Raw genomic sequence first — 15047 nt, forward strand, 5'->3', positions numbered from 1 at the left:
GCTTCCCTGTCCTTTACTATCTCCCAAAGTTTGCTCAAATTCAGGTTCACTGACTTGGTGATGCTATCCAATCATATCATCCTCTGCACCCTCTCCTCCTCCTGCCCTCAATCTTTCCCAGCATCAGGGGCTTTTCCAGTGAGTCGCGTCTTGGCATCAGGTGGCCAAAACACTAAAACTTCAGCTTCAGCACCAATCCTTCAAATGAATATTCAGGGTTGATTTCCTTTAGGATTGACTAATTTGATCTCCTTGCTATCCAAGGGACTCTCAACTCTTCTCTAGCATCACAATTTGAAAGCATCAATTCTTTGGCGCTCAGCCTTCTTTATGGTCCAACTCTCATACCCATACGTGACCACTGGATTGGAAAAATCATAGCTTTGACTGTACAAACCTTTGTCAGCAAAATAATGTCTCTACTTTTTGATATGCTGTCTATGTTTGTGATAGCTTTCCTTCCAAGAAACAAATGTCTTTTAATTCCATGGCTGTGGTCACCGTCCACAGTGATTCTGGAGCCCAAGAAAATAAAATCTTAATCCTAATTCATCTTTAAACCACAGGTTCATGTGGCGAGCTCCTCACTGCCCTCCTGTCTTGAGGATACCCCATCACCTGTTGAGGACACACTCTTCCGGTTCCCAGGGACTGACGTGGTCTAGATGTTCCAGGTTTGACAGTCAAGTTCAGCGCCACTTCCATCTTACTCTTCAGGATTCCACATTTCCTTCAGGCTAAGGTCCAGCGAACTGACCCTCCACAGGGCATCTGCTCTGGTCTTGTCCAGGCCGGTGGAGGCCCCCACTGCAAACCCCCTCGTCTCCACGTTCTGCAGGTCAGTCCCCATGCCTCTTACACCGCAACACCGGGCAAATAGGGCCAGAGGCGTGGTCCTCCGCGGGACTGCTTCACGCTACGAGGAAAGTGACCGTGTGCTTGTTCTCAGGACGGACTAGCCGAGGAGCGGTCGGGGCTCCAAAAAGCAGGATTTGCTGTTTGCTGGGCTCATGAAACAATTAAGAGGCATCGGACTGGTTCCCATGCCACAACAATTCCTCTCTTCTCTTTCCCTTTGTCTTCCTCTCAGGATGACGGCAGGCTTTGAGGTTCCAGCCATCTATTCGAAAACACTTCCTGAGCGCCTACTATGTGCCAGGTCAGTGCTGGGGCTGTGATAAGAAAAACCAGACAGAGTTTCCACCCTGAGCTACATGGAGGCAGAGGAGGAGCAGACTGCACCCACACACGCAGACACCACAGACAGTGGAGGGCTGTGGCGATGGCAGTGTGTGTTGAGGGATGGTGAGGTGTCTGCCCAGGCAGGCCAGAGAAGGCTTCCCTGCAGGAGGGACAAGGGCCCGAAGACAAAGAGGAGAGGGGAGAGGCCCAGGCCTGCAGCACGCTGGGCAAAGGCCCAACAGGAGTATGAGGGAGCAGGGGTGTGTTCTCATCACGAGAGTAAGGAGACCTCACCGAAACACTGGAGGGAGCAAGGGCCTGATGGGTGAGGGGAGCGCCAGTCAGCAGGGAGCACAGTGGCTGCAGGAGACTCAGCAGCGGACTGTTCCAGAAGTGCAGTTTTGGGGATTCATGAGGTGAGGGCTGGGGAGCTAAGGGAAGAGACGGATCATCACCAGGAGGCCAGAGGGGCCAGGAGATGGGTCGGCAGAGCACAACACTGCCCTGAGATTGGGGGCGGAGAGACACCCCATGCGTCCTTTATAAACCATTGTGGAGAATCTCTGTTACACGTAATTAATGAAGAATTTAAGGAGGATAGTATACACATCAGTGGCTAGAAGTTATTAGTATCAGTGTAGAAGTTAAGCTATGGGATGTTTGTTTAAACTGTCCTCATCATTTTTAGATGGTAGTTACCCAACCCCCTTGCTTTGGGCTTCGTAATCTTGGGGACCACACAGTATTGCTGCAACCGGATTTGAAAACCTCCAGGAACTTTCCACTTCTTTCCAAATCAAGCCTGCATTCCACTGCCTGACTTTCAAGACTCTCCATAATTTGGTTTTGCTTTAGTTCACATTTTCTACTGTTTGCTGTTGTCAACTCTTAGCTCTGGTCAGTCTGTTAAATGTCTCCAAACTTACTCTGGTCATTGGTTTTTGTTTATTCATTCATTCACTCATTTTTGTTTTGGGTATGCTGAGTCTTCGCTGCTGCTGGGGCTTTCCCTTCTCTAGTTGCAGCGAGCGGGGGCCACTCTCCAGCTGCGGTGTGGTGGCCCCTCTTGGAGCGTGCGCCCTCGGCTGTGAGGTTCAGGAGCTCTAGCGGTTGGGCTCCCTGGCTGGAGGCAACTCTGCAGGGGTGGCACGTGGGCAGAGCTGCTCCTCAGTACGGCTCGGGGGATCCTCCCAGATCAAGGATCCAACCTGTGTCTCCTTTGTGTGGATTCCCCACCACTGGGCCACCAGGGATGCCCACTTTCAATTCTCTTTGTTCCTTTGTGTCTCAGCCTTCACAAAGATGCGTGTCCTGCACATGTGCACACATGTACACACGTATGCCTGCCTAAGGAAACGTATGCACACGCGCTGTACTTGGCTCTCTTTCCCTTTCCGTAGTCTCTCCACACCCTGCCTCACTTGAAGACTGAGTTTAGGTCCTTCGCGTCTAAAGTGTTTCCCTGACCTATTTGACCGTCCTTTCTTCGGAAATGCTGCAGTATTGACCAGCTTTATTGACGTTTAATTAAACACTGACTTTCAGTGTTCAGGGGCTTGCTCCAGCCTCTGCACTCACGTCTGGCCGATCTGTCTTCTGGCAGGATGACGACTGGCTCCACGAAATGGAGAGAAATCTCACGGTGGGCAAAATTCCAGGACTGCCTTCAGCTAATTAAGTGATATTAGGAAGGTTGTAAATGCCACATAAAAACTGGCAGGCAAGCTGCCCCTAATGATGAGAATATCGCTTTGCAGGGAGATGCAGCTGCAGCGTCTTCATGTTTGTCTTGGAGGCACCAGCTCGTGTGTTCAAGGTGCTTCCTGATAAGCAAAGTTCAAGGTGCTAAAAGGCTGGCAGTGAATGGCACATTCATGCTTTCTGGTCCACAGACAATTAAGTGTCAGGAAGGCCGGCGGGAAGAACCAGCACTCCTATCCCGGTCGGCATATCCACAAGTGCTCCCAAGTCCAGTCCCAGACATGGTGTCGAGGCTTTGTACTCATCACCTGGTTGATCCCCAGAAACGCTAAGTGATCCAACCAAGATGCCCGTGTGTGCAAAACCCAGACCCTTCATCACTGCATAACACGATCAGCGTTTAACGAATGAGGAGGGCAGAGAGATGGCTGACGGGGGCAAGGCAGAGTCTTTATCACCTGAGCCCCAAGAACTTCTCATACCAGAGTATATCCAACATGGTAACTCTTGCAGGTTATTAACAGTTATTAAACAAGTGAGAATCATAGAGAAGAACATAGCAAAGGTGAAAAATGGGAGGAAACTCTCACTCAAAAAGATGCATGGACCCTAATGTTCACAGCAGCACTAGCCATAATAGCCAAGACATGGAAGCAGCCTGAGTGTCCACTGACAGAGGAACGGATAAAGAAGACGTGGTACATTTACAACAGAGTATTACTCAGCCATAAAAAGAATGAAATAATGTCACTTGCAGCAACAAGGATGTATCTAGAGATGATCATACTAAATGAAGTAAGTCTGACAAAGACAAAACATCATATGATGCCACTTTTATGTGGAATCTAAAGAATGATACAAATAAACTTACTTACAAAACAGAAAAAGACTCCCAGAGGTAGAAAACAAAATTACGGTTACTGAAGGAGAAAGGTAGGGGAGGGATAAACTAGGAGTTTGGGATAAACAGATAACACTACTGTATATAAAACAGATACACAAAGCAGAGGGTGGGACAAACTGAGAAAGTAGCATTGAAATTTATACATTGCCATGTATAAAAGAGAGGGGAAGTTTGGCCTTGGAGTACAGAATGAAGCAGGGCAAAGGCGAACAGAGTTTTGCCCTGAGAACCCACCGGTCATAGCAAACACCCTCTTCTAACAACACAAGAGCTGACTCTACACATGGACATCACTACATGGTCAATACTAATACTGAAATCAGACTGATTATATTCTTTACAACTGAAGATGGCAAAGCTCCATACAGTCAGCAAAAACAAGACCTGCAGCTGACTGTGGCTCATATCATGAGCTCTTTATTGCAAAATTCAGGCTTAAACTGAAAAGAGTAGGGAAAATCACCAGACCATTTAGATACGACCTAAATCAAATTCCTTATGATTATACACTGAAAGTGAAAGTCGCTCAGTTGTACCCAACTCTTTGTGACCCCATGCAGTCCATGGAATTCTGCAGGCCAGAATACTGGAGTGGGTAGCCTTTCCCTTCTCCAGGGGATCTTCCCAACCCAGGAATCAAACCCAGGTTTCCCGCATTGTGGGCAAATTCTTTACCAGCTGAACCACAAGCAAAGTGTATGACTATACAATGGAGGTGATAGATAGATTCAAGGGATTAGATCTGGTAAGAGAGTGCCTGAAGAATTATGGATGGTGGTTTGCAACACTGTACAGGAGGCAGTGACCAAAACCATCCCAAAGAAAAAGAAATTCAAGAAGGCAAAGTGATTGTCTGAGAAGGCCTTACAAATAGCTGAGAAAAGAAGAGAAGCAAAAGGCAAATGAGAAAGGGAAGATGCCCAACTGAATGCAGAGTTTCAGAGAAGAGCAAGGAGAGACAAGAAGCCTTCGTAAGTGAACAGTGCAAAGAAATAGAGGGAAACAACAGGATGGGAAAGACTGGAGAGCTCTTCAAGAAAACTGGAGATACCGAGGGAACATTTCATGCAAAGAAGTGCACAATAAAGGGCAGAAATGGTATGAACCTAACAGAAGCAGGTGAGATTAAGAAGAGGTGGCAATAATACACAGAAGAACTATACAAAAAAGATCTTAATGACCCAGATAACCACAATGGTGTGAGCACTAACCTACAGCCGGACATCCTGGAGTGTGAAGTCAAACGGGCCTTAGGAAGCATTACTATGAACAAAGCTAATGGAAATGATAGAATTCCAGCTGAGCTATTTCACCTCCTAAAAGATGAGGCTGTTAAAGTGCTGCACTGAATATGCCAACAAATTTGGAAAACTCAGCAGTGGCCACAGGACTGGAAAAGGTCAGTTTTCATTCCAATTTCAAAAAAAAAGGCAATGCCAAAGAATGTTCAAACTACTGTACAAATGCACTCATTTCACATGCTAGCAAGGTAATGCTCAAAATCCTTCAAGCTAGGCTTTAACAGTATGTGAACCGAGAACTTCCAGATGTACAAATTGACTTTAGAAAAGGCAGAGGAACCAGAGATCAAATTGCCAACATCCACTGAATTATAGAAAAACCAAGAGAATTCCAGAAAAACATCTACTTCTGCTTCATTGACTACATTAAAGCCTTTGTGTTGATCACAACAAACTGTAGAAAATTCTTAGAGATGGGAATACCAGACCACCTTACCTATCTCCTGAGGAGCCTGTATGGCAGTTAAGCAGCAGCAGTTAGAACTGGACATGGAACAACGGGCTGGTTCAAAACTGGGAAACGAGTATGTCAAGGCTGTACAGTGTCACCCTACTTATTTAACTTCTATGCAGAGTACATCATGCAAAATGCTAGGCTGGATGAAGCACAAGCTGGAATTAAGATTGCTGGGAGAAATATCAACAACCTCAGATATGCAGATGATACCACCCTAAAGGCCAAAGTGAAGACAAACTAAAGAGCCTCTTGAAAGAGGAGAGTAAAAAAGTTGGCTTAAAACTCAACATTCAAAAAACTAAGATCATGGTATCTGGTTCCATCACTTCTTGGCAAATAGATGGCAAAAAGTGGAAACAATGACAGATTTTATTTTCTTGGGCTCCAGAGTCACTGTGGATGGTGACTGTAGCCACAAGATTATAAGACACTGAAGGAAAGGTTTGCACAATCTCTAATTTGAATTTTAGTGATAAAGCATTTCACAGATGAGAAAAGTCTGGCAGTATGATTCCGCCCCCAAGGACGTTTCCTCATTTAGCGAGCACACTAAATGTAGAACTTTGGAAGTAACAGAGGTGAAGGATACGCTCTGTGGTGCTGGGGATGGTGACCGGGAGGTGAGGGCAGGACAAAGGGGACCACCCCACGCCCCCTTCCACTGTGGGTCCCGGCCTGCCGGGCCTTGAGAGCACACCTGGATCCAGAGAGCCGTAAGTGTAGATTGTTCACCTGCTTGATCACATCAGTACCACCAGGCAACACTCAGCTCAGCTGGTGTGAGAAAATTTATTCAAAGATGTATCTATGCATTAACAGCAACATGGGAAAGACCCAGATGGTAGAAGCCAGGGGTGGGGCCAGTCTCAGGTAGCTACAAACTAGACTGGGAAAAAGTCTTGATAAATTTACAATTATAGCATATAATCCAAATTAGACAGGGTGGTTTAAGACCAGTAGAGGTGCCCTTCCACATTGCCATTGTAACAGCAAGCCCTTCCTTGAGGCTCAGAGTTTCCACGTCCCTGAACCACTGTTCAGAGTATCAAACAGATGAGGGAACTGTCTGCTCACTGGTGCTGGATAGGTTCTACTCACACGCATGACTGCCTAGAAAGGCAGACAAACACCCTGGTGAACAACACAACTCTGCCCTCCCAGGGTGGACAGTGCTGTCTTCTGGGAAGATGGAGATTTTGGAAGGTATGTTTCCTTTCAGGAATTGCTGAATATACATGGCTTTAAAATAAGAACCACGTTTCACGAGAAGAAAACACTGCCTGTGCTGGATGTTGCTAAGGGGCCACTCAGTATTTTGCCAGCAGCACTGACCCTGCGTGCATGGTGTGCAGGTGTCTGGGGTTGGGGCTGTCTGACAGGTCTGTGTGTCGGCGTCACGAGAGTTCTGTGTGCAGGGGGAAGGCGCTTACTGTCCCCTTTCAGAATGGAGGACTGAAGGGGGAGACAGAGACACGCCTGCTGAGGAAGGTCTCATTTGGGGAAGGTAGCTCGGTCTTTCCTTTTTCTGAAATAAAGGCATGTAGAGGAGACAGAAGTCCCCTTGTCACTGCACGGAAATGCCTGGTCATCACCTCGCGTGCCCTGCCCTGGCCTCACCAGCTAACACCTGGGTGAACTCTGGGTGGGGATGGCAGGTGAGTCGGGATTATGCTTACGGTCTCATAAATTTGGTTTGCAGATTATCAGAGGTTTACGCCTGACACAATTACTCGAGGAAGTAAACACCATAAAATGGACTGCAGAACAGTTTGGATAATTCAGCACTATTATTTCATCCACCCACACAAAACCCAGGGAAGCTGTTCTCTTTCCTGACAGATGGATTTCAGAGGAGACGCCTCAGCTTGGAACGATTATTGTGGCCATGGCATAACTCTCCACACTCGTGCGGGGTTTAATGGACTTTTCTTTCCCGTCCTCAAAGAGCAGCAACTGGCACTGGCTCGAGCGCTGCCTGAGGTGTGGAGAATTTGTCAGGTCTCTCTGCCGCCTCCCTGGCCACGATGACACGGTCCATGAGCAGATTAGCTGCCCGGCCATTCTTCCTCCAGGAGCAACAAGATTCCCCCCGCCCCAATAAGAAAAAGTACCTTACTGTATCCTTGAGGGCCCGTCTGCCTTGGCGAGGCAGGGGTGGGGCGGGAGGGTGCAAGGAGTGAGGGAAGAAATGCCTTCAAAAGACGGGCATAACAACGGGCAAGCGGCTGTAACAGGGCGGCGACATGGCAGGAAGAGAGCGCGGCATTGTCCCGGGCGGAGTAATCCTGTGACACACTGCTGTCACTCAGCGCCTGGCTCCCTGCTGCGCCAGCCAGACATCAAAGGCTGCCCCATACCATCTTACATGCTCTTTATCGGCTAATCAGCCCATTCTTCCCTAAATAAAGCCCTGTTAAATCCCCTGCTCACAGGGGGACACTCGTCCTGGTGCCCATCTGCCAGCGCGGGTCAGCGGGGGCGGGAGGCAGCGGCTGGCGCGCTCCCTGGTGGCTTCGCAAGGTGAGGACAATGCCAGCGCCGAGCCCCGGCCCCCCGCCCTGTGCTCCCGGAGCGAGGTCGGCACACCCCGGCAGAGGAGGCACCTCGGCCGCAACAGTGAACTGCTGGGGTCACACTGACCTGCAGGAAGTGGGATACATGATACAAGTTTCTTACCAGTCATCACCTGGCAGCACGATTCTTACCTCTTCAAGTGTCAGCATTTTAGAGACGGTGACACGACGGTCAGGCTTCCAGACCACTAGGCAGTCACTCCAGATCTGACTGTGAGCCTCAGGGTTTTGTCACATTCTTAAAAGTCAGTTACCACGTACAGACGTCAGCTACCCCAAACCCAAGGGCAGGAAGCTAACTCTGGTTCAAGGCACCCCAAATCTGGAAGGAGCTGGGGCACCCTTTCCCTCTGGGAGGACCCGGCTCCAGCAGAGGGGTCTCTGGCCACAACCCCGGCCAGGACAGGCCATGTGTGGCAGCAGGCAATGCTCTGCACCTCAAAACCGCCTGGAAGAAAGCAGAGCTGGACGTGTCTCCATCTCCTCCAGGCATCAGAGAAGGGGGTGCGGAGAAACACCTGCCTTGCAGAAGTACTGGGGTGTGGTCCTATATGACAAGGGTCGGTATAAGAGAAAAGACCAAGCATCTTAAAAATTTCAAAATGGGAACTAAAATCAGGTAACCTTTTATCCACCATGAAGAGCTTCATGAGGGCCAAGCCCCTGGACAGCTCCCACTGGGTGCTCTGAAATCCTAGCTCACCTGGCCTCCAGCTCTCTGCCCTCCAGTGTTTCATCTCGATGGCCCTTCATGCTTCAAAAGGCACAGTGACACGCGTCACAGGCCTCTGATTCTTGTGAAGTGGCTAAAAGCACAGATTTCCTCTTCCCTCTTATGGTTGAGGAAAACAAGGCTCTGAGACATTAAGCAAAGATACGGTCTGAGGCTCACAGGCTCACATCAGAACTGGAGCTGGAGCTGAAGGCCAAGTCCTGCGACTCCAAGACCAATGGCCTCCTCCTTCTGCCATTTCACAGCAGAGAACCCAGGCCCCAGTGAGGCTGGCATGTGATCAGCACTTCTTGGTGAATGTGCAAGATAGACACGGTGCGGGAACAGGTGACAGTGTGGTGCTGCCCATGGGTGCTTGGCAGCAGGGCAAGGAGGTACTGGCATTTGTAACTGACGTGCAAAAAGAAGGATACACACTGGAAGATAACCATCCAGAGCACTCGTGGGTTCTCTGAGCCCTTCCCACCCACACATCACACAAGTAGTAACCACGATGCACCCAAACTCCCCGTAAAAGCAGCTCTTGGCATCTAAGATACTCTAGCTTGCACACAGCCTGGAGCTGGTACCGAGAGAACACCTATCTCTGAGGAGAGAAAGAAGAGCTCTCACAACTGCATTTTGTTGAGGGGAATCATCTCAGGGCTTTCTGAAATTGTGAAGATGGCCTCAGAGCCCAGCGTCCAACTGCTGGGCAACCCTCCTCACATAGGCTCTCCTCTCACCAGGGCCCCTGGGCAGGTCCTAAGGTGTTTTTTGGGGGGAGGGGGTGGGAGGGGAGGAGGGAGATGACACCAGTGCAGCCTCTCCACGGGAGGTTGCATGTCAGCACCACAGAGAGCAGCATGTGGTGCTGGGGGCCCCCGGAGGCCTCAACAGAGTTTCATGGACACCCCACAGTCTTCCAGGGTGGACTGCAGCCCACAGCATGTCCGGAGCTCTGACCCTGGCAAGCCCTGAGTTACTCTACCCATGGGCAGTGAAGATGGTCCAAAGAAATTTGTCTTGTAGGTCCAATAATCCCCACCACTCAGGACCCAACAGGTGACATCACCGACTTCCTGCAGATGCCTTAAAAGCATTCAGATTAGGCGTTTTCCCGGTTGATCCAAGCACTCAGCATGGTGAGAGAATCACAGAAACCTGAGCTGGCAGAGTCTACCCTGAGCACACAGCAGCCCACCACACCGCTGCCCATCTGAGCAGAGCCCCCGACACCCACCTGACCCTTGGCCTCTTGTCCACCTTACCTTTTCAGGTTTGCTTTCTTCTTCTTCATGGCCGAGGCGCAAAGATTTTTAGGGGCATCTCTTAGCCCAAAGCTCTTAGCCATGTGCCCGAGGTGGAGCAGTCGGATGTGGAAGATATGCTTCAGCTCCCGGGGGTAGGTGGCGTAGGCCCGGATGAAGGACTGCAGGGCTGGAAGACAGTAGCGGGGCGGGGTGGGGGGTGGCGGGGGGGGCGGGTCAGGACAGGTCTCTGCTGCCCAGCCTAAGGCCTGTCCTGTGCAGTTCACCCTGCCAGGCAACAACGGACACACAACCAGGACGGCGTGACAGACATGAGCAACCTAAATCTACACTCACATATTTGTTTAATTCCTAAAAATAAATAAATAAGCCTACCGGCCACAGGGGAAGTCTACGGGCTTCCCCTGTAGCTCAGTCAGTAAAGAATCTGCCTACAGTGCAGGAGACCTGGGTTCGATCCCTGGGTTGGGAAGAACCTCTGGAGAAGGAAATGGCAACCTACTCCAGTATCCTTGCCTGGAAAATCTCATGGACAGAGGAGCCTGGTGGGCTGCAGTCCATGGGGTCGCAAAGAGCCAGGTATGACTGAGCGACTAACACTTACTGGACACAGTGAATAAACCCAACATAACTTCACTTTAATAAACCTGATATTATCTCAGATTTTACTGTGTAGCTTATAATGAGCCTAGAAGGCGGGACCCTGTTTTCTTCCTCATTATAGACCTGGGGCTAGCACAGTACCTGGCAGACAGCATGTTTATTTTTCGGCTGCACCACGTGACATGTGGAATCTCAGTGCCCCCACCAAGAATCAAGCCCATGCCCCTTGCACTGGAAGCATGGAGTCTTAACCACTGGACTTCTGGGGAAGTCCCACAGCAGGTTTTTGTTGTGCGAGTGAATGAGCAAGAGAATGCGTGAAGAAACTAAGACAGGATCGATGCATACCATTTTCTTATGAAAAATGAAGTCATTAGATCTTTACATTGGGAACACATTTTCTATTACATTTTAGTTTTCTGAATAGTTAACACAAACATGTTATAAAATCCAAAAGGTCCATAAGGCTTTATCGTGATTGTGGGTCATGTTCATTATTCCTACACGTTATTATTATTATTATAAACCCTGCCTCCACCAGGAGCCACACCTCCAGTTCCCCAGGCACAGAAATCACTGATACCAGTTCACCGTAGACTCATGAAATTTTAAAACCAAATTCACGCAAAAGCACCCAGGATTGACCAATGCAGTGTTTCTTACCCATTCAAAGAATGTGTATAAAAGGAGATGAAAAAAGAATTTTAAAGCGGAGAAAGAAAAGGATGTAGTTTCTAAAAGAGCTCTCAAAACAGTCATCGATTGCCATGGGTTTAGAGCTGTTCACCAGACAGTCTAACCAGGAACGTCTGGGTTGTTTTAAAGTTAGAGAGAGGCCCCTGTCCTGGACCCCTCACTGGCCAGAGACAAGCCAGGGGCGGCTCCCAGGCAGGCGGCACTCTGGATCCACCTTCACTGATGCTCCTTGGAGGAACCATTCTTCCATCCCTGGTTTCCCCGGAATGTCTCTCGACAACAGTGAGAGTCAAGTATCTTGCCCTTTTCTCACGAGCGCCCTTTCTCATCCGCCGACTGAGCGTCCCTGCCTTCCTGGCCCAGTTGTAGCCCCGCCCCTCTCCACCCAGTTGCTGGAAGCAGGCACCAGTCTCCCTCACCCTCACTGTTTGAGCCACTGGACCGGCAAGTTTGCCCACAGCTTAAACGTAATATCCAGGCAGCACCTGGAGATCGGCGTTTATGAACAGTAATAAAAAGTGTCATTTTAGCAGATCAGCTCCTGGAAGGATCCTGGGAACCCATCAAAGCTCTATTTACTGAGCAAAGTGAACTCCTTTTCCCAATCGATGAGAAATAATAACCAAGGCGACTCCTCTGCACCCCTCTTGTCATCTGTGCTCACTCCCCTTTTTAATAACTGGGGACGAGGTTTTTCAAGGAAGATCTTTAATGTTTCAAATGGTCTCTGCAGTTGGGAGGGTTCTGACACGAATTCAAGTCCTCAGAGGGGAAAGTGCTACAACCACCACGACCCAGGAGACACTGCCTCTTCCCAACCCCCAACATCTACTCTAGACAGAAAGAGCAGGCTGGGACCAGGACACGCCAAAGAGTCTGCACCTTTAAAACCTCATTTACCCCAATGCTGGCCCAGGCCTCCTCATTCACACTGCCCTTGTGCTGGAGCAGATTAGAATGACTGCTCCTCTCCACACCAATCCTGAGAGCTGAGGCTGCAGAGCCTAGTCCTGGGAGATATAGGTGCTCCACTAATAGCTAATCCATCCATGTATGGATGTGAGAGTTGGACTATAAAGAAAGCTGAGCACTGAAGAACTGATGCTTCTGAACTGTGGTGTTGGAGAAGACTCTTGAGAGTCCTTAGGACTGCAAGGAGATCCAACCAGTCCATCCTTAAGCAGATCAGTCCTGGGTGTTCATTGGAAGGACTGATATTGAAGCTGAAACTCCAATACTTTGGCTACCTGATGCGAAGTACTGATTCACTGGAAAAGACCCTGATGCTGGGAAAGATTGACGGCAGGAGGAGAAGGGGACAACAGAGGATGAGACGGTTGGATGGCATCACCGACTCAATGGATATGATTCTGAGTAAACTCTGGGAGTTGGTGATGGACAGGGAGGCCTGGTGTGCTGCAGTCCATGGGGTCACAAACAGGTGGACGTGACTGAGAGACTGAACTGACTTACCGAATAGCTACGGGGAAAGGGGTCTGCCAGGAAATGGCAGAAGAGTCCTCTCCCTCGACAGGCAGGTTGTACTTCCAGGGAGCAGGAAGTGGCTCATGCTGGCAGTGGAAGGAAGTGGGGCTGTGAGGTGGAGATGGGGCGGAAGAGGAGAGGTCATGGAAGGAGACCTTTCATGAAAGGAGACTTGTGGGACGCAAGTCGGATGACGCTCCAGCCACTCAGAGCTGGTGCTCTCACTGAACCCCATTTCAGAGCCGTAAGGATGACAGGATTTAGGGAAATCTATTTCAAAATACCTTCCAAGGACATAGGACATTTTGTCCTTTTGAGCAATAAAACCAAATCTATTCTTGGACATCTGATCAGGAAGAGCAACATCTTGTGGATGATGCTTAGGGTCAAGGAGGCAGAAAGGAGCAAAACTCCAGCCTGGAAGGTGCTGCCCATCCTTGCTCCTCCCAACCCCAGTCCTGCCCCAGAGGAGCACACGTCTAGCACATTAACAGTGACAACCACCCAAAGGTAGTGGGAGAGGCGGCTTGCACCAATTCTCTTAAAGGCAAAGTGTTTGACCAAGAAGCCAGCCTCCCTCTAATCACAGGGAGGGATGATCCCTTCCGAGCCAGGCATAACCCTAACACATAACCCCTGCTCTTCGGGGAGGACCCACAAGAGGAAGTGGAAGTGGTGCCGTGCAGCTGAAGGACTCCGCTTTCTGAAATTTTTGTTCAGGAGTCTGGAGTTCAAACTTACATTACCACAATTTTTACCACTTGAAGCTCTACTCACAAGATGCAAGATGTGAGGGGGAAAAGGGCTAACTGCTTCTGGAAACTGACCATGATGAAATCCTGGATATTAGCAATAGCTTGGTCAGAAAGTACAAAAGGAAACAAATGCATACTTGGCCCAGTTTCCAGCTAGTTTTCTGGCATGAAGGCAAAACCCAGCTGCTTTTGTTAGTTATTCATGAGGTGGGTTCTGAAATGGCTAAAGGGGAGGAGAGTCAAGGGTAGAGAATTTGCATATGGAGATAAGGAAATGCAAAAGACAGAATCAGCTCCTGGGGTATGGCAATTACAGGTCTCCTCTCCTCAAACCTCCAGAATTCAATCCTAAGAGGAGAGAAGAGCAGAGAATCTAACGCCTGCTGTGGGGTGACCAAGATGTTCTACAGGCAGTTCCCTTAAAAGGTAATGTGTTTATTTCCTTCTTAGGCCGTAAACATTGGGAGTGGCCCCACTCCAACATCCTTTGAAAAGAAGACAAGTAACCCTGCCAGCCTCTTGGTGTTAGTAAGTTCAACGGTAACGATGAAGAGACAACCCAAAACCATATTCTCTAAGGACTATTTACTGTCACTTTTACCCTGATGACCCAGACACGCTGAAACAGTTGTGGGCTCGCTAGGATATCCAAAGCACCTCTGACGCCAGCAATATAGTGCTGGTGTGGCTTTGCTTTCTTCCTCTTCACTCCAACTCTGGTATCAACCCTGTGGCCAACATTTGGTCAGGTATCCCACAGCAAGTTGAGTTCGTCTAACTTTCAACATGTGCCCAAACTCTCCCCGAGACATTCTGTTCTCCATGAGAGAATGTTCTAGTACTTCTCCAAAGGCAGGTTCTCAGGAAGAGCCTTAGGAGTTGCTGAATTCACTGCAGGGAGACACGTGAACATATTATTAGAAACCAGACTTAACTGGTTTTCTGATTACCATAACTGCCTGGGAGCCCGTCTCCTGACCTTCACCTTTACCCCGGTCTGTTCTCACCCAGCCGCATGTGACCTTCTCAGCCGCCAGACCACCTCCCTGCCCCAAGGCCTCCGCTGGCTCCCCTTTCGCTCGGGGTAGCTGGGTGCCCTGGACGCCTCCACGCCCTGCCTCTGCTGCCCCTCGCCTCCTTCTGGGCACATTGCACATGGCGCCTGCCTGGATGCCCTCAGTCAGAGCCCCAGGACGGCCCCTCTTCAGGGTTTCACTCGCATGGCAACCATCCCAACATGGCTCACTCTGCCCTTAGCCCTCCATTTCCCTCATCTGCTCTGTTCCCTCTATCACTCTCATCACCTTTCACTGGACTACTGAATTAAACTAGCTAATTATCTGGCTTTGCCAAGTCTTACTTGCGGCACACAGAATCTTAAGCTGTGGCACAAGAACTCTTAGCTGC

The 15047-nt window shown here is 49.4% G+C and overlaps 1 protein-coding gene across 2 annotated transcripts in view; it reads right to left on the reverse strand.

Annotated features, from left to right (window-relative positions):
• Window positions 1-15047, reverse strand: part of DDX31 (DEAD-box helicase 31) — a 73752-nt gene that overhangs the window by 9669 nt on the left and 49036 nt on the right. For both annotated transcript variants that reach the window (XM_027556660.1, XM_027556661.1), the window contains exon 19: window positions 10102-10270. In XM_027556660.1, coding sequence (XP_027412461.1) covers window positions 10102-10270 — 169 coding nt within the window. The remainder of the gene's footprint in view (window positions 1-10101; window positions 10271-15047) is intronic.

The sequence above is a fragment of the Bos indicus x Bos taurus genome, chromosome 11 (genome assembly GCF_003369695.1).
Source record: "Bos indicus x Bos taurus breed Angus x Brahman F1 hybrid chromosome 11, Bos_hybrid_MaternalHap_v2.0, whole genome shotgun sequence".
Classification (NCBI taxonomy): domain Eukaryota; kingdom Metazoa; phylum Chordata; class Mammalia; order Artiodactyla; family Bovidae; genus Bos; species Bos indicus x Bos taurus.